Below are 20,701 nucleotides of genomic sequence, written 5' to 3' on the forward strand. Positions count from 1 at the left end.
CGATCCATTAAATATCACGAAAGCACCTCGCAAAACTTGCAACACGCCGTAACTCACCTCAGAACGTTAGCAGTCGGAGCAGTATGCATCATGTGATAGAGCAGCTGTGGCATGCCGGACCTGTCGGTGGTCTGGATAGCATGTGGAGATTCGCTAGCAACCTGGCATTTCATCTCCGACAAAGTTATCCCCGAGAGAAGTAAAGCAAGTGTGTAAGTCCATCTCTGAATGTTTGTAAAGCATTCCCACGTTAAGCTTAACAAGCGACTGCCTCTCGCTCTCCGGCTGCTACTTCAATCATGAAACTGATCAATGATCAGCTGATCGGCTTTTCTGTCGCGAGTCCGTGTCTCTTGTTTGTTTTTGGCCCACTTTGCACCAGAAAGAGGAAACCAGCGGCTGAACAACAGCAGAACGTTTAAGCTTGATAAGCTGTCGTTAGAATTTATTTAATATTTCTTTCTACACCAGGATCTTTTTCTACGTAGCTGACGCTGGTAACTGTGCAGGGGTGGATCTAGCAAAGTTTAGCCAGGGGGGCCGATAGGGCATGAACAGGGAAAAGGGGGCACAAAGACATACTTTTCTTTCTTATTCTCATTTAAAATGTCGAGCTTTTAATAAATAATTATCTGACACCCAAAGTTTTAATTTGATGTAAAATGAATAGAAGTCAATTACTGTATATAGTGACTATTAAGTCTAATATATACCCTAGTATGCTATAGTACTTTTTACTTTGGGAAGGTACCATCTGTGCAGTCTGCAATTTTGTTGAAGAAAGATGTTGAATCTATTTAATATTTCTTGAAAAATAATTGATTTCTGTGCATTTTTTTTCACACTGCATCAAATTAAGGTTGATTACGTCGATTAAGCATCATGAGGTGGAGCGTGAGGGGTGGTTCCTTATTTTTTATTTATTTCTTTTTGTTGTTGCTGGGAGTTGGAACCCTATTAGTTAGGTTGCTTAATATTTACGCTAAGTACTCTTTAAAATACCAGAATAGGGAGGATGGTGTAGGTCTAAGTTTATTAGATTGATCAGTATTGCTGAACTATGAAATATTTTTTTGTATACAGGTATAACAGAATAGCTTTAGTGTAGTTGTTGTTTTAAACTTGAGTATGAACTTGCAGACTTGCAAAATGCAGCAAGATATTTTAAAAAACAGTTTTGTTGATTAAAAAACACTATATCGGATTCATATCGGTATCGGCAGATATCCAAATTTATGATATCGGTATCGGTATCGGACATAAAAAAGTGGTATCGTGCCATCTCTAACATTTACATACAGTCCTTGTCTATGTAACCAAACGGGTTGCAGGGGGAGGTGTTTTGTAAACTATTGTTTGAAGTTTGTCAATAAAAGGCAGCGAGAGGAGGGCCACCATTGTGGTCATTTCGACGTGCTGGTCACAGATGGAAGGGCCTCCCTTGCGCAAGAAATCGATCGAACACTGTTGCCTTGTTTTTCTTTCATGGGAATAAGTCCTGGATACAGCGGGGTCTGAGTTTAGACCCAACAGCACCGCTCCTCTAAAACAGCAATAAGGATAGTAGTAGTAGTATAGTAGTAGGCCATATGTAAATAACAAAATAACTTTATAACTTAAAGCAAAATTGGGAAACGTAAAGTCCGCAACAAGTCTTTATATTAAGGGCCATCAGTCAAACAATACTGTTTGGTCTGGGTCTAAACAGAGCGTGTTGTGTGTGATGTCTTCTTTTGGGCATGTGGGCCGCTTTGAGGATTCACACTAGAGCGCGTTTGCGGTCACATTTTATTTGTAGTGTGAACAAGCAGACAAAAAAAGTCAGATTTGATCAAAACAATCTGAATTGAGCATTAAGACCTGCAGTGTGAACGTAGCCTTTGTCTCTCACTGAACGTTCTCCTATGACTGTCCTGCATATCATGAAGTGGGTGGGAGGTTTTGTCCAGCATTGTCCTTGTCTTAGACAACATCCACCTCTCCAACATCACCTTAAGGGAGTCCAGCTCTGTCCCAACAACATTCTTGGCCTTGTGAATTAGTTTACTGAGTCTACTGGCATCTGAGACCGTCAACCTGCCGCCCCAGCATGCAACAGCATAGAGGATGGCACTGGCCACAACAGACTCATAAAGAAATCTCCTGAGCATTGTCTGATAGATATTAATGGACCCCAGCACAGCTGGACTGGCCATCGGGCATTTTCCTGGTGGGCCATTGGTGATTTTTTGTTGTTATGGGCCGATGTTTTTTGTTTTGTTTTTTGTTTTGTTTTGTTTTTTTGTTTTTTTTTTGGGGGGGGGGGGGGGGTTGTAACGGTTTAAAAAAATGAAAGGTGGTGGATTGGCTAATTGGTCATGATCGACTCTGGGCTGGCACAATTACAACCCCCCCCCTTGCTCGGGCAACGGCTCTGAAAGCAATCTTATCACAGACAAAGACAAGAAAATGGTGAACAAAAAGTGAAAAGGAGGTGCGGAAAAAATAAGGGCCAATAAGAAACAAGCCCTTCAGGCAGGTGGTGGCTATGGCGGAGCTTCCACAGATTCAGTAACATTAGTAAGTGGTGGAGGCCAAGAGGTAGATGAGGGAAAGGGAAGGCAGGAGGAGGAGAGACCCAAGGTCGCTGGGCAGAGGGGCAGGGGAACTGAACTTCAGGTAAGAAGTTATGAACTGCAGCCAATCTGGGTCAGATATAAACCAAGCTTAGGTGTATTTTATTTTCGCTGTGCTAACGTTACGTTTTACAGTCAGTTACAATGACTCGTACTGTGTAGTAGCTAGCATGACAGAGATATATATATATATATATATATATATATATATATATATATATACATATATATATATATATCTTGTGCTCAGAGCACAAGATCCATAGAGGCTGGGGTCTATCACACCAGGCAAGACCCCAGGTGCAGGCTGTGTAAAGATGCCCCAGAGACAATCCAGCACATAACAGCAGGGTGCAAGATGCTAGCAGGCAAGGCATACATGGAACGCCATAACCAAGTGGCCGGCATAGTGTACAGGAACATCTGTGCCGAGTATAACCTAGAAGTCCCGAGGTCAAAATGGGAGATGCCCCCAAGGGTGGTGGAGAATGACCGAGCTAAGATCCTGTGGGACTTCCAGATACAGACGGACAAAATGGTGGTGGCTAACCAACCGGACATAGTGGTGGTAGACAAACAGAAGAAGACGGCCGTAGTGATCGATGTAGCGGTTCCGAATGACAGCAATATCAGGAAGAAGGAACACGAGAAGCTGGAGAAATACCAAGGGCTCAGAGAAGAGCTCGAGAGGATGTGGAGGGTGAAGGTAACGGTGGTCCCCGTGGTAATCGGAGCACTAGGTGCAGTGACTCCCAAGCTAGGCGAGTGGCTCCAGCAGATCCCGGGAATAACATCGGAGATCTCTGTCCAGAAGAGCGCAGTCCTGGGAACAGCTAAGATACTGCGCAGGACCCTCAAGCTCCCAGGCCTCTGGTAGAGGACCCGAGCTTGAAGGATAAACCGCCCGCAGGGGCGTGCTGGGTGTTTTTTTATATATATATATATATATATATTAGGGGTGCAACAATACTCGTATCGATATTGAACCGTTCGATACAGTGCTTTTGGTTCGGTACACATATGTATCGAACAATACAAAATTTTTAATTAATTTTATCAACTTTCCTTCTGACGATGCTGTCTGTGTTGAGCGCTCAGTGGATCTGCGCTCGACAGTACAGCCTAGGCGGAGTAGTAGAACGCAGATTCACTGAGCACAGGGCAAGCTAGGAGACCGAAGTTAAGCTCTCCTTGCAACATGGCAAATTGAAACCCCCCCCCCCCCCCTCCCCCATTCAGATCTGGCGTTTGGAACTATTTTGGTTTTCATGTGACGTATGACCCTGAAGGTAAGCGCGTCATGGACAAAAGTAAAACACTATGTCGGATGTGCCACGCAATGCTCAATTATATTGGTGGGAACTAGTGCGTTAGCGCATTTTTTTTGTATCGAAAAAATATCGAACTGTGACACCAGAGTCGATATGTTTTCGATACAAAAAAATGTTCATGCTTTTTTAATTTGTCATTTATTAAAATAATAAATATATATTTTAACTCAAACGTACAGTTTTTAAATTTAATGTTGCTGAAACAACAAAGGGATAAAATAATAAGTCAATCTAATCGAGACATCACTCATCTTTGGAAAAGAGAGTTTATTACAGAGAAATGTCTCTTTCCAAAATAAAAGCTATACTATACACTTCTTCTGGGCTATATTCTCAGCAGCATATTAAACATATCAGGTCCCCATAAGGAGAATCACATGCTAACGGCTGTCTAAATGACTCGGGTAAAGTTTGTAGCATGCGTGCTTGTTGTTTTTGTCTGCTTCCACCTGTCTTTACACTAGGATGATGTCGGCGTAAATGTGCAGTCATATTCATTTTGTTCCCACCCGTGACGTTAACGCCACAACACGGCAAATCTCTGTTAACGAGCTACGGCGTATCGCCTCGTGCGTGTTAACGAGCAAACTGCGCTAACGCAGTAGTTCCCACCCATGTAATTGAGCATTGCGTGGCACATCCGACATATTGTTTTACTTTTGTCCCTGAGATGCTTACCTTCAGGGTCATGCTTCACATGAAGACCAAAATAGTCCCAAAGGCCAGATCTGAATGAGGGTGGGGGAGGTTCAATTTGCCATGTTGCAACGAGCTTAGCTTCTGTCTTGTTAGCTTGCCCTGCGCTCAATGGATCTGCGCTCGACAGTGCAGCCAAGGCGGAGTAGTCGAACGCAGATCCACCACCCACGCTCAACACAGACAGCATCGTCAGAAGAAAAGTTAATCAATTAAAAATGTTGTATTGTTCGATACATATGCATAGCGAACCGACAGCACTGTATCGAACGGTTCAATATCGATACGAGTATCATTGCACCCCTAATATATATATATATATATATATATGCTTCCCAAACAAATACACATGTGCTGTCACAGTTCTGGGTCCGTTGGACCCAGTATTTTGAGTTCATTATGTTTTGGTGCTTTTGCATCATGGATTTTCCTTTGTTTCTCTGGTTCTTGGTGTTTTTCCATATTATGATTTATGATCTGATACTGTTGTGATTATGATTATCATTTAGTAGCCTTTGGTCAGTGTCAAGTCTGTCTCTGTCTAGTCTGTGTCTTAGTAAAGTGTGTTTTGTTTCCTGTTTTACTTTGAAGGTTCTTGTTCCTGTCTGATGTTAGTGTGTGCAGCTTTGTTCCCCCTGTCTCGTTAGCCCTGATCTCTCCCAGCTGTGTCTCCCTCCTGTTGCCGATTCCCCCGTTACTACCCTGTGTATATAAGCCCTGTGTTTTCCCATGCTCGGTGTCGCGTCGTACCATCAGATTATGCCTGTGTGTCCTTGGTCTCAGTGTTCCATCATCACTTCATGTTTGTTTTCCTGCCAGCAATAAAGCTGAGGTTTTTGAGTTTCAATTCCGTGTTCGAGTCCTGCATTTGGATCCTCATCTCTGCCTGCCCGCACACAGAGCCCTGACATGTGCGGCTTGGCACTTGTGCTGTACGTAACAAGTCACGTGACGTGACGCTGCGGCTGTGATTGGTTCGGCTCTGCGCTACTTAATTTGGATTGGCTGTTCTTTTTTTTTTTTTTTAAGAGGACAAGAGAGATGAGGCCTATCGCAATAGTTTAACTTTTCTATCGAGAAAAAGTTATTTCGCAATACATATCGTTATCGTTCTATCGCCCAGCTCTAACGGAGCAGTACAGTGTTCAAGGAGTCCTATCACAGGGTTAATCTGTAGGAGAAACAAACCCAAGAAGAGACAAGACACAGATGCTTCAATCCAATAGGTGAGACATGGTGGTGCGCCAAGCATGATGCCCTCCAAAAAATCTTTGTGGACATTTTGGAAAACCAGATGATGATGCCCTCTTTGTTGATGCAGTGCTCACGCTGGAAGATTAAAAAGAGGGAAAAAGAAAAGCCAGCTGTTTATGCCAAAGCACAAGGCTTTAAAGAGTGTCTCTTGAAGCATGAAACTGTGTTAACAGCACAGATTTCTTAGAGTGTTTGAGCATACAACTCTTCTGTTGAAGTACCTCCAGTCAAATGGGATAGACATTTTCTCTGCCCATCATATGATGACCGCCACACAAGATAGCCTCAAAAGTATCGCCAGGTACTTCGCAACTGTGAAGGCAGCTGCAGACACATTTGTAAAACAGACAAGTCAGAGGGAGGACAACACAGACATGGAAGCAAAGCACACCATTGTTTTTCTTGTGACATTACCAATAAGTTTGATGTGTCACATGGCCCTCTTCCAATTGAAAAAAACTAAAGTTGTATCCAAGATGGCCAACTTCTAAATGGCCACCATGGTCACCACCCATCTTGAGGGTTTTGCCCCCTCACATATACTAATGTGCCACAAACAGGACTTTGATATCACCAACCATTCCCATTTTATTATGGTGTATCCATATAAATGGCCCACCCTATAGATAGTTCAGGAGCTTAACTTAACAAAGCAGTCTTTTGGTTTCCACTAAGTACGGGTTAGAATACCAGAATAGGGAGGATGGTGTAGGTCTAAGTTTATTAGGCTTCATGGCTTTTCCTATAATACCTGGTGAGCTAATCTCTAGTCAAAATGCCCAGGCCAATTTTTTGTCCAAGTCGAACCCTCTCAGCCACCTCAGAAAATAGAGTTGACTCTGGCCCTTCCTTGAGAATGCAGTGGTATTTTTAACCCACTCCAGTTTATTATCTCTGTGTACTCCGAGCTATTTATAGTCCTCCACAATGACCCCCTGGATTGTACCAGAGGTTACAGTCCACAATCATTTTTTTGGTCTTTGTCACGCTGACCTGCAGATGATTCTGCTTGCACCACGTGACAAAGAAGTCAACCACAGCCCGGTACACTGTGTCATCACAGACAATCAACAATCCAGGAAACAAGAAAGGCATCCACCCACATCACTCTCAGCTTATCACCCAGGAGGGTCAGCCTGGTGGTACTGAACGCGCTGGAAAAGTAAAGAACATGACCCTCACAGTGCTCGCCAGCTGGTCCAAGGGAAGCAGTGCGTGCATTGTCAAATCTAAAAATACACAAATTCAAACATACCAAAGTAAAGTGATCTCACCCTCTCGCTCTCCTATAATCTCAGACTGCCCTTCAAATAGAAACAGCTAGCATTAGGAAGTAAACAAGTTTCAGTACTTTAGCACCATTACCAGAGTCTGTTTGTTTATATAGTTTTATCTCAAAAATCTGGGTTAAAAGAATCATTCTATGAAGAGAGGGAACTGATCTGCCTGCTTTTTGGAACAATGAACTTCACAAACAGAGACCCAAGTTTAGAGCACATAAATTGAGTTTATGTTACAATCAGGAAATTCTTTAAGATGAGTTAGCCTGAATAGATTGATAATATAACTGAAATTTTCTTAGGCATCTACCCCTTCTTGTTTCTTTATACTTACAGTGTAATTGTGATTAGTAAGAGTAACAGGTTTCCCATCCTCTGTGTAGTATGTCTCTGTAAAGTCTTGACCCAAAAGCTCACTGAGAGAGAGGGGGGGAGGGGGGGGGGGGAGAGAAAGAGAAACAGAGGAAAGTGTAAGTAATTATAAAATACCTAATTTTTTAAAATCCCTTTTGAATGCAAGTGTCAGCATCAGTGGCAGACAGCAAATCAAACACAACCTGAAGCCAAGATCACACAGAATACTTTCTTGTCATAAACTTTTTTTCACTCTTTATATGTGAAAATTGATAATTGTTTATACCAACAAAACAATGTGTACAAAAAGAATGTGAATGAGACACTGGAATATAGCAGGGGATTTTAGGAGACCAAAGCACATAACTGTGCTACAGAAAATGATAGTGACACACAAAATCTGAGACACATGTAGTTAAATGAACTCGCTAATAATCCTTTGATAAGTCAAGGTTGGTGACAGATTTTTACTGAATTGACCCTATCCACACAGTCTTCCTGCAGGAACCATACTTGGAGGCAGGATTTCAATGTTTTAACTATTAAAACACTGCAAGGATTTTGGTTTGAACTAAAGGTAAGGTTTTACCAAACACACTTGTATCAGCAATCACAAACTTAACATTTGAATAGCAGAAAGAATTTTCATTACAGCTGAACCATGAGAGATTTAAACAGCAAAGAGAGTTGGAGATGATGAAAGAAAAAACTGAAAAGGATCGCTCCTAACTCTTGGTAGCACTGTCACTTGGTGTTCGCTCTCTCTGCGGTAGAGTATCACTTCCTGTTCCTGCTCAAACACAGTGGTGTTTTTGAGTAGCTTATCTGCTTAGCAATTTAATTAAAAACTTTTATATACATTCATTTTTCATAGTATAATTTTCACGTTTCATCCGAAGCACAGTTTCTGTGTAGTCACTACCTAATTTATAGCCAACGTATTCACTCGCTGTGTCTGTACTGTTTCGCTAGCTTAGCTTAGCTCGTAGCCGACTCACTAGCACCATGGCTACTTCACCTGTCCCTCCTGCACTTTCCTGCTCATTGTGTCAGATGTTTAGTTACTCCTCGGCCTCCTTTAGCAGTAATGATATCTGTAACAAATGTAGCATATTTGCAGCTCTGGAGGCCAGGATTACTGAATTAGAGACTCGGCTTCATTCACCTGTAGCTAGCCAGGCCCCTGTAGCTGCTGCAGCCGAAGATAGTGTAGGCCCCGCTAGCTGTTCCCCGGCAGACCCCAAGCAGCTGGGGAAAGAGGGTGGCTGGGTGACGGTGAGGAGGAAGCATAGTCTTAAACAGAAGCCCCAGGTACACCACCAACCCGTTCATGTGTCTAACCGTTTTTCCCCACTCGGCGACACACCCGCCGGGGGTCAAACTCTGGTAATTGGTGATTCTGTTCTCAGACATGTGAAGCTAGAGACACCGGCAACCATAGTCAATTGTCTTCCAGGGGCCAGAGCAGGCGACATTGAGGGAAATTTAAAACTGCTGGCTAAGGGTAAACGTAAATTCAGTAAAATCATAATTCACGTCGGCAGTAATGACACCCGGTTACGCCAATCGGAGGTCACTAAAATCAATATTGAATCGTATGTAACTTTGTCAAAACAATGTTGGACTCTGTAGTTTTCTCTGGTGCCCTCCCCAATCAGACCAGGAGTGACATGTTTAGCAGCATGTTCTCCTTAAATTTCTGGCTGTCTGAGTGGTGTCCAGAAAACGATGTGGGCTTCATAGATAATTGGCAAACCTTCTGTAGGCAACCGAGTCTTGTTAGGAGAGACGGCATCCATCCCACTTTGGATGGAGCAGCTCTCATTTCTAGAAATATGGACAAATTTATTAAAAACCCCAAAATATGACTATCCAGAGTTGGGACCAGGAAGCAGAGTTACAGTCTTACACGCCTTTCTGCAGCTTCTCTCCTCCTGCTACTCCCCCAAAAAACCCATCTCCACTGAGACTGTGTCAGCTCCTAAACAGACAAAAAACAAACTAAAAACCAGCAACAAACAACTTAAACATAAAAAAAATCACAAAGAAAGAACAATAAAGTATCCACATCTGAACCAAAGAGTAAAACAGTGAAATGTGTATTATTAAATATTAGGTCTCTCTCCTCCAAGTCTCTGTTAGTACATGACTTAATAATTGATCAGCAAATCGATTTACTCTGCCTTACAGAAACCTGGTTGCAGCAGGATGAGTATGTCAGTTTAAATGAATCAAAAACCCCCTAGTCATTCTAACTACCAGAAATCTCGAAGCACAGGCCGAGAGGGCGGTGTGGCAGCAATTTTTCACACCAGCCTATTAATTAATGAAAGACCAAGACAGACTTTTAATTAATTTGAAAGCCTGATGCTTAACATTGTCCACCCCAGCTGTAAAACTCAGAAACCAGTCTTATTTGTTATCATCCAAGGGCGTAGATTTGGCATGGACGGAAGGGACATGTCCCTACCAATATCCAACGATTATTGAATTGTCCCCACCAATAATTTGATCTCTTTGAGTAAAGAAAAACAAACCCGATAGAAAGAAAAAAAAAAGATCTGTCAACATCTCATTCACCTAGCGGTGCAGAAAGAGTTAAATTACGTTCGCTACTGGAGTCCTACCTCATGTGACAAATATGGCCAATGTGATTGGCTGTGCCTCTCAGGGAGCTCTGTTTAGTTTTAGCAGCGGCAAGCCTGCGCTGCAAGGCCCTCCAAGGAGGAGAGGAGGATGCCACAAAAAGGAAGAACTTGGATATAAGAAAGCACTTTTCAAAGAAACCTGTAAGTCATTTAAAGTCAAGTTCACTCATAAAATGTCTCCGTCATAATAACGTTACAGGCTATGCTAGGCTTTGGCCCACAGTCTAAAATTGTAACAATGAATAACGTGTTTTGGAAACTGACTGCACCACAGGCAGCACTATTAGTTATCTCAGTCTCAGAGTAGCATTTCTAATTTTGATTGAAACTGTCAGAGAAAACGGCAGCCTTGAGCAAGCCAGTTTACAGAGGCTGTTAAAATTATATGTCTAATGTTAAAATGTTGGTGACACAATAATTTCATCCTAATGGCACTGACATATTCATAGGGTTAATTTTTGAGACAAAATATCATGAGGTAGGCATGATTTTGCAAATATTCCACCTTGTAGTGCAGTTTGCACAAATTGTTTTAAAAATGCACTCACCCTACAAACATTACAGATGAGGCAAGATCTGCACAAATTGACAGAAACACTGAAGCAGCTACCCATTTTATTCTTATTGTCATGTATGTCCTATTTGTCAGATGACAGAAGAACCAGCACAAAGCTTAGAGAGTAATGATGATACAAGATCACACGTGAAATTGGATGATGACCTATTGGTTCATTACTGTATCTGAAGCACATGTGTGACTGCATGTATGTGGAATGTCTCACTGTTATTTATCAGGTGACAGAGGCAGCTCTGCCATGTTGTAGCTCGGACAGAGGTGAAGAGGCAAGGTAACTGGTACCTGACTGATGTTTTGGTGCTACAGATTAACGAGAGGAGCAGGCATGTGTTTGACTCCTTCACATAGTGGACATTGAGTTGTTGTGTGGGGCACCAGTAGTCCATGTCTGTTGCTGTAACAGTAGTTCATGTTTAGAAGAAAACATCCCAGCTCACTGATTTGATAGGGGCAATAGTGCCTAAAATGTTGCATAATGTTGCTGAGAGATCTTTTACTTTATGGTAATCTTAGATGAGTAGTTTTATGGACAAAAACCACCGGGTCATTCAGTGTTCCCTTAGTGCTAATGTATCAGAGATGTTGGTGTACTATAGCTGAAGTAATGTTGTTAAGTCCTTAAAGTCATATTCTTTTATTGTTATGACTTCATTTGAAGCTATTTTTACTTTTGTATGATATCTGATTTATATGGAATATGGCTGAAGTAAACTAAAGCCTAAAATACTTAGTCAGTCATTTGTTTAATAGTAATTTAACATTATATAATTCACATATACAACTATAAATTACTAATTGTAATTTTTAATGGTTTAAAAGCTTGTAGAATAGCATATGTAGGCAAGTATATTTCTCTTCTTTTTTTATCAAGAAGAAAACATAAAAAGGGTGGAAAAAAAGAAACAGGGCAGGGTTCGGTGGTTGAATCATCCGTCCCCACCAATGCCATCTATCGTCCACCTGGGCTTTACACAGAGTTTCTGTCTGATTTCTCAGACTTTTTATCTGATTTAGTGCTAAGCTCAGATAAAATAATTATTATGGGTGATTTTAATCCATGTAGATGCTAAAAATGACAGCCTCAACATGGCATTTAATCTGTTATTAGACTCAATTGGCTTCTCTCAAACTGTAATAGAACCCACCCACCACTTTAATCACACTCTAGATCTTGTGTTAACTCTGACCTTCCCAAAGTGTGGAGCCCGCCCCCTAGGGGGGGCACAGAGCCATTGCAGGGGAGGCGCAGTATGAAAAGGGGAAAAAAAATTAAATAACATACAAGTAAATAATAGCATAATTGACAGGTTTTTGACGGGGCTCCCACACAAACACAAAGCAGGAGATGAAGCATCGCTGAGTATATTTCCAAACCAACTTCATTCTAAGCCAAAGACTAGAAAATATGGTGAAGCATATCTTCCCTTTGGTTTCACCTGCACAAGTGCCAAGGTAGGTCTCCCCTGCAGAATTGCTTTTCCCTTCGTCGGGATCACACGCTGGGCTCTTCAAATCACGGACAAACAGGATCCCACATTCTTGATTTTTAGTTCACAAACACTTGTTGTAATGACCAACTACTCCTGACATTTTGGAGACGTTAGCTCTTTATACAGTAAAGTTACAGTGGGATACAAATAATATCAGGCTGATCCTGCCACGATTTGTTCCCTCGATTCAAATCACGGACAAACAGTTTTTTGTGTTTTTAAACCAATTTCCACAGAGAGGCATTTTTCGAAAAATGTATAGATAGCAATGTTGAATATTATTACACAGGAAAAAAAACAACTACACATAAAATAATTACATCATGACGCCTCTGCCTTTCTAAATGGAGGGACAGTAACTGGGTGTGTGTATGTAAGCGTGTAAAACCTGAAGATAGAGACAAAATACTGTTAATCTGACTATCTGCCATTCTGCAATTCATTTACGTGTGGACGAAACAGCTGCGTTTTCAAAAATACCCGTGTAGGTGTGAATGTAGCCTAAACAAGTTAGTAGTTTATTTTCTTACTACCTGTAATTTATTCCTTTTTACTTGTATTTACTTAATTGTCTACTAAATGCTAAATGTTTGAGGTGTGAAATAAACCACAATGGAGAAAAATATGGGTGTGTGTGGTTGGAGGACGTGTTTGTGTGTGCGTGTGTGTGCGGGGGGGACGGACATTTGTCTTGTAAAACAAAAGGGGGGCCTAGAAAAATAGGATCTACAGGTTAACCACTGTGTTAACATATGAAATAGAAACGTAACATTAACAGTGTTTCCTGAAAACCCTCTCCTGTCTGATCATTTCCTGATAACATTTACATTTACAATAACTGAATACACAGCAGTGGAGAGTAGACTTTATCACAGTAGATGTCTTTCTGAAAGCGCTGTAACTAAGTTTAAGAATATAATCCACTCACTGTTATCATCTTCAATGACCTGTACCAACATAGAGCAGAGCAGCTATCTGAACGCTACTCCAACGGAGGTCGATTATCTTGTTAATAATTTTACCTCCTCACTACGTACGACTCTGGATACTGTAGCTCCTGTGAAAACTAAGGCCTCAAAACAGATGTACCTGACTCCGTGGTATAATTCTCAAATGCATAGCCTAAAGCAGATAACCCGTAAGCTGGAGAAGAAATGGTGTGTCACAAATTTAGAGGATCATCATTTAGCCTTTGTTTGCTTTATAAGAAAGCCCTCTGCAAAGCCAGAACATCTTACTATTCTAAAGACCTTCTATGACTCTGTGGTGGCCTCAGCCATCTTTTACGGTGTGGTCTGCTGGGATGGCAGCATCTCTGCCGGGGATAGGAAGAGACTGAACAGGCTGATCAGAAGGGCCAGCTCTGTTCTAGGATGCCCTCTGGACCCAGTGGAGGTGGTGAGTGACAGGAGAATGGTGGCTAAGCTGTCATCCCTGTTGGACAACATCTCCCACCCCATGCAGGAGAATGTGACAGCAATGAGCAGCTCCTTCAGTGGCTGCGGCACCCACGGTGTGGGACAGAGAGATTTTGCAGGTCTTTCCTCCCCACTGCTGTCAGACTCCAACTTCAAGACTTCAACCGATCAAACACACACATCCACACATGTCCAATAACACTAAGTGCAATACTCTTTTCTGGCATCGTATTTTTACTCAGTTGTATACAGCATTTGTATTCTATTTTTATCCTATTGTATATTTTATTCTATTTTATTCTACTGTATATAGTATTTTATTCTATTCTGTACAGTTGTGTACTGTATTTATTCTTATTATATTCTAATTTTTGCTTCATAACTTTTGCACTGTCCACTTCCTGCTGTGACAAAACAAATTTCCCACGTGTGGGACTAATAAAGGTTATCTTATCTTATTCATCACTGATTGAAGAAAATAAGAACAACCCCAGGTTTCTCTTCAGCACTGTAGCCAGGCTGACAAAAAGTCAGAGCTCTGTTGAGCCAACCATCCCTTTAACGTTAACTAGTAATGACTTCATGAACTTCTTCACAAATAAAATTTTTATCATTAGAGAAAAAATTACCAATAATCATCCCACAGATGTAATATTATCTACAGCTACTCTTAGTACCATTGATGTTAAGTTAGACTCTTTTTCTCCAACTGATCTTTCTGAGTTAACTTCTATAATTACTTCCTCCAAACCATCAACGTGTCTTTTAGACCCCATTCCTACAAAACTGCTCAAAGAAGTCCTGCCATTAATTAATTCTTCGATCTTAAATATGATCAACCTATCTCTAATAATCGGCTATGTACCACAGGCCTTCAAGCTGGCTGTAGTTAAACCTTTACTCAAAAAGCATTTCTAGACCCAGCAGTCTTAGCTAATTATAGGCCAATCTCCAACCTTCCTTTCATATCAAAAATCATTGAAAGAGTAGTTTCAAACAGCTAACAGATCATCTGCAGAGGAATGGTTTATTTGAAGAGTTTCAGTCAGGTTTCAGAGCTCATCACAGCACAGAAACAGCTTTAGTGAAGGTTACAAATGATCTTCTTATGACCTCTGACAGTGGACTCTTCTCTGTGCTTGTCCTGCTAGACCTTAGTGCAGCGTTCGATACTGTCGACCATAATATCCTATTAGAGCGATTAGAACATGTTGTAGGTATTACAGGTAGTGCGCTGCAGTGGTTTGTATCATATCTATCTAATAGACTCCAATTTGTACATGTAAATAGAGAGTCCTCTTCACACACTAAGGTCAATTATGGCGTTCCACGGGGTTCAGTGCTAGGACCAATTCTGTTTACATTATACATACTTCCCCTAGGCAGTATCATTAGAAGACATAGTACAGGGTGGGCCATTTATATGGATACACCATAATAAAATGGGAATGGTTGGTGATATTAAAGTCCTGTTTGTGGCACTAGTATATGTGAGGGGACAAACCCCTCAAGATGGGTGGTGAGTTTCTCACCACTTATAAAATGTGTTCAATGTGCTGCCCATTGTGTTGGATTGTCAATGCAACCCTCTTCTCCCACTCTTCACAAACTGATAGCAACACCGCAGGAGAAATGCCAGCACAGGCATCCAGTATCCATAGTTTCAGGTGCTACACATCTCGTATCTTCACACCATAGACAATTGCCTTCAGATTACCCCAAAGATAAAAGTCTAAGGGGGTCAGATCTGGAGACCTTGGGGGCCATTCAACTGGTCCACGACGACCAATCGACTTTCCAGGAAACTGTTCATCTAGGAATGCTCGGACCTGGCACCCATAATGTGGTGGTGCACCATCTTGCTGGAAAAACTCAGGGAACGTGCAAGCTTCAGTGCACAAAGAGGGAAACACATCATCATGTAGCAATTTCAAATATCCAGTGGCCTTGAGGTTTCCATTGATGAAGAATGGGCCCACTATCGTTGTACCCCATATACCACACCAAACCATCACTTTTGTTGTTCCAACAGTCTTGGAGGGATCCATCCAATGTGGGTTAGTGTCAGACCAATAGCGGTGGTTTTGTTTGTTAACTTCACCATTCACATAAAAGTTTGCCTCATCACTGAACACAATCTTCTGCATGAACTGAGGGTCCTGTTCCAATTTTTGTTTTGCCCATTCTGCAAATTCTGTGCACCGATCTGGGTCATCCTCGTTAAGATGCTGCAGTAGCTGGAGTTTGTAAGGGTGCATAAGAATAAAGTTACGTTGAAACCAAGCACACCATTGTTTTTCTTGTGACATTACCAATAAGTTTGATGTGTCACATGGCCCTCTTCCTATTTAAAAAACAAAAGTTGTAACCAAGATGGCCGACTTCTAAATGGCCACCATGGTCACCACCCATCTTGACGAGTTTGCCCCCTCACATATACTAATGTGCCACAAACAGGACTTTAATATCACCAACCATTCCCATGTTATTACGGTGTATTCATATAAATGGCCCACCCTGTAATTCAAACCTCCTTTGTTGCCTGATCTTAGACTTTCTGTGCTGTGCTAGACAAGCATTCTCAGTGAAGTCAAACACCTTTTTTAAGAGTACTCTCATCTAGAATAGACTGTATGGGTCCTCTTCCCCCTTTAAAATCTGGTTCTCTGTATTTATTGATTGTAATGTGTAAAGCAGCCAGATATCCAGCCACTTATCCATTACATTCAATCACTGCTAAGGCAGATCTACAGGTCCTAGCCAATTATTTTCTGTGTTCAGATTTTAGAGTTATCAAGACTTTAATTTTATGTCTAGATCATTGGTTCTCAAACTGTGATACACGTACCACTGGTGGTACTTGGGCTCCCTGTAGTGGTAAGTGGGAAATCTAACAGAATTTTTCAGATTAAATAATAATCCATTCTGAAGGTATCCAAAGATCACACGAGAGTTCCCGAGGCTCTTCTGGGAGCTGGCGTCAACCAGAAGACATCTCCCCAAGCGAGTCCTCTATGAAAAGCAGCCTTTCCTTATCGCCAGTGGTCGCAGCCGCTAGAGAGTGCTGGCGGGCTCGTTTCCCTGAGCCTTAAAACTGCAAGTCGGCAGACAGTGCCGCAGTGTTGACAACTTAGCGACTTTGTCGCTATATTTAGCGAGTTTTCAAACCCCCTTAGTAACTTTTTTCTAAAAAGCGACTAGCGACAAATCTGGCGACTTTTTCTGGTCTTATCGGGAGACTTATGACGACTTTTTGACGTGGAAGCAAGTATCGCTCTTACTGTCAGTTGGGCTCACAGGTGGCAGATAGTCCTCACGCAGAAGTCCACCCGAGCTGCTGTCAGAGCAGGAGATGCTCACACCTATAGGTCCAAACTGCAAATAAATCGTGCATGAGCGAAGCTCCTGCTCCTGCCCTGACTGCAATGCAGTCAGTTCTTGTTTTACTCTTACTTTTTGTTGATCACAAGGTTTAAAACGACTTAAAAATACACAAACAAACAGTAACTACACCTAGAGTGCCCATTTTGGGTCACTTTTGCCGGTCACAAGACTGGATAAAGGAAGTGGGTTGGAAATGTGACAAAAAACTAGAGAGCGAAAATTTCAGAAGAAATTTTAAGTGTGCCTATGCCGCTGCCAATGAGTGCAGTTTGCCATTCATACGGCTACAGGGAGCAAAACGCAGCAGAGCAGCTATTCTCCACCATGAACTACGGTAAAAACAAACACCGCTCGCTCCTCACAGATGACAGCTTACAGTCTTGCGTAAAGATGAAGTGACTTCGTACAGCCCCGATTTGCAGATGCTGTGCGCACAGGTTCAGGAGCAGAAGTCCCATTGTACCACGGCAGACATGGCGATGTTTGCATGAACACGCTTTGTAGCATTTCTTTATTGACCCACACAGCCCGACACACCAACACAACAGCTGAGAGTCTCTAAGCCGGAGAGGCGTGATTGCAGATGCCGCTCAGGTGGGTCCGCCTCCCCTGCAGCAGCACTGCAGACCACGCCCCGCCACACACATCAAACACGTAAAATAAATATTTATCCAGATATTTTGCAAATATTTATTTTTCCTTTTTTAGCAGCATAGTGCTTTTTGCCAAATATTTTTAAAATTCAGGTCAAGGCGCTAATCATAGTAAACTGTATTTTGATCTCTCCTATATGCAGCGCAGCATACAGAGAGACGAGAGGACGAGGCTGCAGGTACATCACAGCCAAAAAACTAATAAATAGAAATAAAAGAAGTAAGAAAATAAATATATGCTTAAGTCTCAGGGGATAAAGACAAGGCACAATTTAGAATTTACCATTTAAATTTGGAGTGGTTTAAAGTAAACAGTGTAGCAGATTGATTTTCTTGGGAGTAAAGAAATGTTTTGCATGCACCTTTTTGTTTTTTGTTATTTTTACACAGCGTTCTGATTGACTGACAATGATCTACAGTCAATTTCGTACATTATTATAAAAACTTTGGTTGAAAGATCCGATCCACATAATCATTTAATAAAAGCTAGATATTTTAAATGAGAATAAGAAAGAAAATTATTTCTTTGCGCCCCCCTTGTCCTGTAAATGCTCTACCTGGCCCCTGGCAAAGATTTTGCTAGACCCGCCCCTGCACAGTTACCAGCTGTCAGCTACCTAAAAAAGGATCCTGGTGTTATTTGTCTCTCAGAAACAGTTCATAACTTCCCTTCAACTCATTTATGTCACCTAAAAGGTAAACCTGTTTCTCCATCACCTGTTCAGCTCTGATTATTCAGTAAGGACATCTCCTGGTTTCATCTTCACGTTTCCCTCTCACTAGGATATCCAAACTGACATAATGTTCAACAGCTTTTACAGCTGTGGCTCCAGCAAACATCAGCTGATACTAGAAATGAATATCAAATAAATTCTAACAACAGCTGATCAAGCTTAAACGTGCTGCTGTTGTTTAGCGCGACATCCGCTGGTTTCCTCTTTCTGGCGCAAAGTGGGCGATAAACAAACAAGAGAGAAAAGCCGATCAGCTGATCACTGATTAGTTTCATGATTTTAGTAGCAACAGGCGAGAGAGAGGGAGAGAATGAGAGAAGAGGCAGCTGTGCAGCAAAGACAGAGTAGACAGACAGAACCTGAAAATTGTGCTGAAAAGAGCAGAAGAGGCTGAAAATTGTGCTAAAAAGAGGTGAAGCGTGCTGTATCTTTTGGTGCACATAACTTTTATACTTTTTCAGATATTAAGCTTTTTATGTCATTTTTGGCCCATTTTACTGAATGGGACAACATTATCAGTGTGATCACCAGCTTTGCTTGCTGGGCTGAGCCATGTTTTTTTTCTGTACCCTCACCAATTTCACATCAAAACATGGGTATTTTCTATGGCTTTCAGAAAATGTCACTATCATTGTTGTGGGAGTTAGAGATTTTTGGAAAATCTCCTCAGAGCAGCACAAAGTCTGAAAACTCTCCATAGAAACTCAATGGACACTTTGTTCAAAATCAGCGCTGGAATTCTCCAATGAGACACATTTTCTAATTGTCATGTCTCCTTAACGAAACGAAGTTAAGACATGAGGCTTGTGTCAATATATCTTCAGACACTCCTGACGCTCATGAGTCAACAATTTTTTTCTTACCTATTACCGTTTGGCCATGACTTACATTTGTTTGAGGGTAGGAAATTTCTGCCCGTGGTATGGCAAAATGTCCACGTTACGAAATAGATAAAATAGAAAACTGCCACTCCTCCTCCACCAAGAACCTCATCTTCAGCCAGCATCATCTCACTCAAAAGGCGATGGAAAAAGGTGCTTCGACTTACGAAAATTTTGACTTACAAAAGACCCTCTGGAACAAATTAATTTTTTAAGTCGGGGTTCCACTGTATTTGTTTTAAATTATAGTATTTGTGCTAAATGGTAGTATTTGTGACAAATCATAGTACTTCTGCTATGTTATAGTATTTCTGCTAAATAATAGTATTTCTGCTATTTTGTAGTACTTTTGATAAATAAAAATATTTATACACAGCATTCACACTGCATTTTCACAGGAAATGCAACCTTTTCTAGTTATTATTTGGTATTAAGACTACTTTTAATTAGATTTGTGCTGTGTGTTTTATTATTAATGTATTTTATGTATTTCTGTTTTATATTACTGTGAAGCACTTTGTGGTTTTTATCCTGTGAAAAGTGCTATATAAATAAATTGATTTGATTTGATTTTAGTGTGCATCAGCACCAGACTGACAGAGGGTGTGATGGAGTGACGGCAAGTCACAAGGAAAAATGAGTGCTGGTGAGGCAGTGTGTGTTGAGCACAGAAAAGGTAACCCTAGCTGGCTCCAGGTTGACTTCTTTCTGGCTAAGTCAAAGACACCTGAGCAACCAGAAGTAAAGGTAACTAGAGGCACTGGTGACAGCTGATATTGCTGGACCTCTGGAGTAGAATTCATTTGTGTTTACCAAGATCTAGAGTCATCAGAGCAAAAGACCACTAACAGGCCCATTAAATCTTAGCCGTCTAATTATTCAGATAATAAACCAAAGGCAAGCAAAAAAATAAATAAATAAAACAGCTAGACAACAAATGGACAGCAGTCAACCAGATAGCACTGTGTACCAATAACATCAGAGGCACAGAAGGATATATGAGAGATTAGGCTGACATGAGAACTTACTGATTATGTTCCACTTGTAGCACCAGCTGGAGGTCACTGGACGAGAGCAAGATCTTTCCTCTGACTGGATATTCCTCCTGTAAGGTCATGATGAAAACTGGGTTAGCTCCAGGTGCTTTGGCTTCTTTTCACTATTCAAAGCCATGCCTATTGGGTTAACTTGTGATTTTAAATCTACTATGAATTAGAGGTAGATAAAGTGCCTGAAGTTTATAGTGGTCAGTATGATTACAATAGTGCTATATGAATGAAAAAACATCTCTGATTGCTAGAACATGTTAGTAGCCTTGCCTCCAAGCATTTTGTATGGCTTGGAGGCGAGAGAGATGATTTGTCCAAGCTGGTAAACAGGGCATTA

General features: G+C 41.3%; 1 protein-coding gene across 2 annotated transcripts in view; it reads right to left on the minus strand.

Annotated features, from left to right (window-relative positions):
• The window catches only part of adam19a (ADAM metallopeptidase domain 19a), a 91,986-nt gene that overhangs the window by 47,147 nt on the left and 24,138 nt on the right, over positions 1-20,701 (minus strand). Inside the window, exons 3-4 of one of the 2 annotated variants that reach the window (XM_085451790.1) lie at positions 20,344-20,420; positions 7,511-7,592 (exon numbers count right to left, since the gene is read on the minus strand). In XM_085451790.1, coding sequence (XP_085307916.1) covers positions 7,511-7,592; positions 20,344-20,420 — 159 coding nt within the window. Of the gene's footprint in view, positions 1-5,830; positions 5,972-6,117; positions 6,182-7,510; positions 7,593-20,343; positions 20,421-20,701 lie in introns of those variants that run through there. The other variant, XM_085451791.1, reaches the window with a different exon arrangement.

The sequence above is a fragment of the Copadichromis virginalis genome, linkage group LG3, assembly GCF_057382275.1.
Source record: "Copadichromis virginalis isolate Kocher_CV1m ecotype Utaka linkage group LG3, C_Virginalis_male_GT1.1, whole genome shotgun sequence".
Classification (NCBI taxonomy): Eukaryota; Metazoa; Chordata; class Actinopteri; order Cichliformes; family Cichlidae; genus Copadichromis; species Copadichromis virginalis.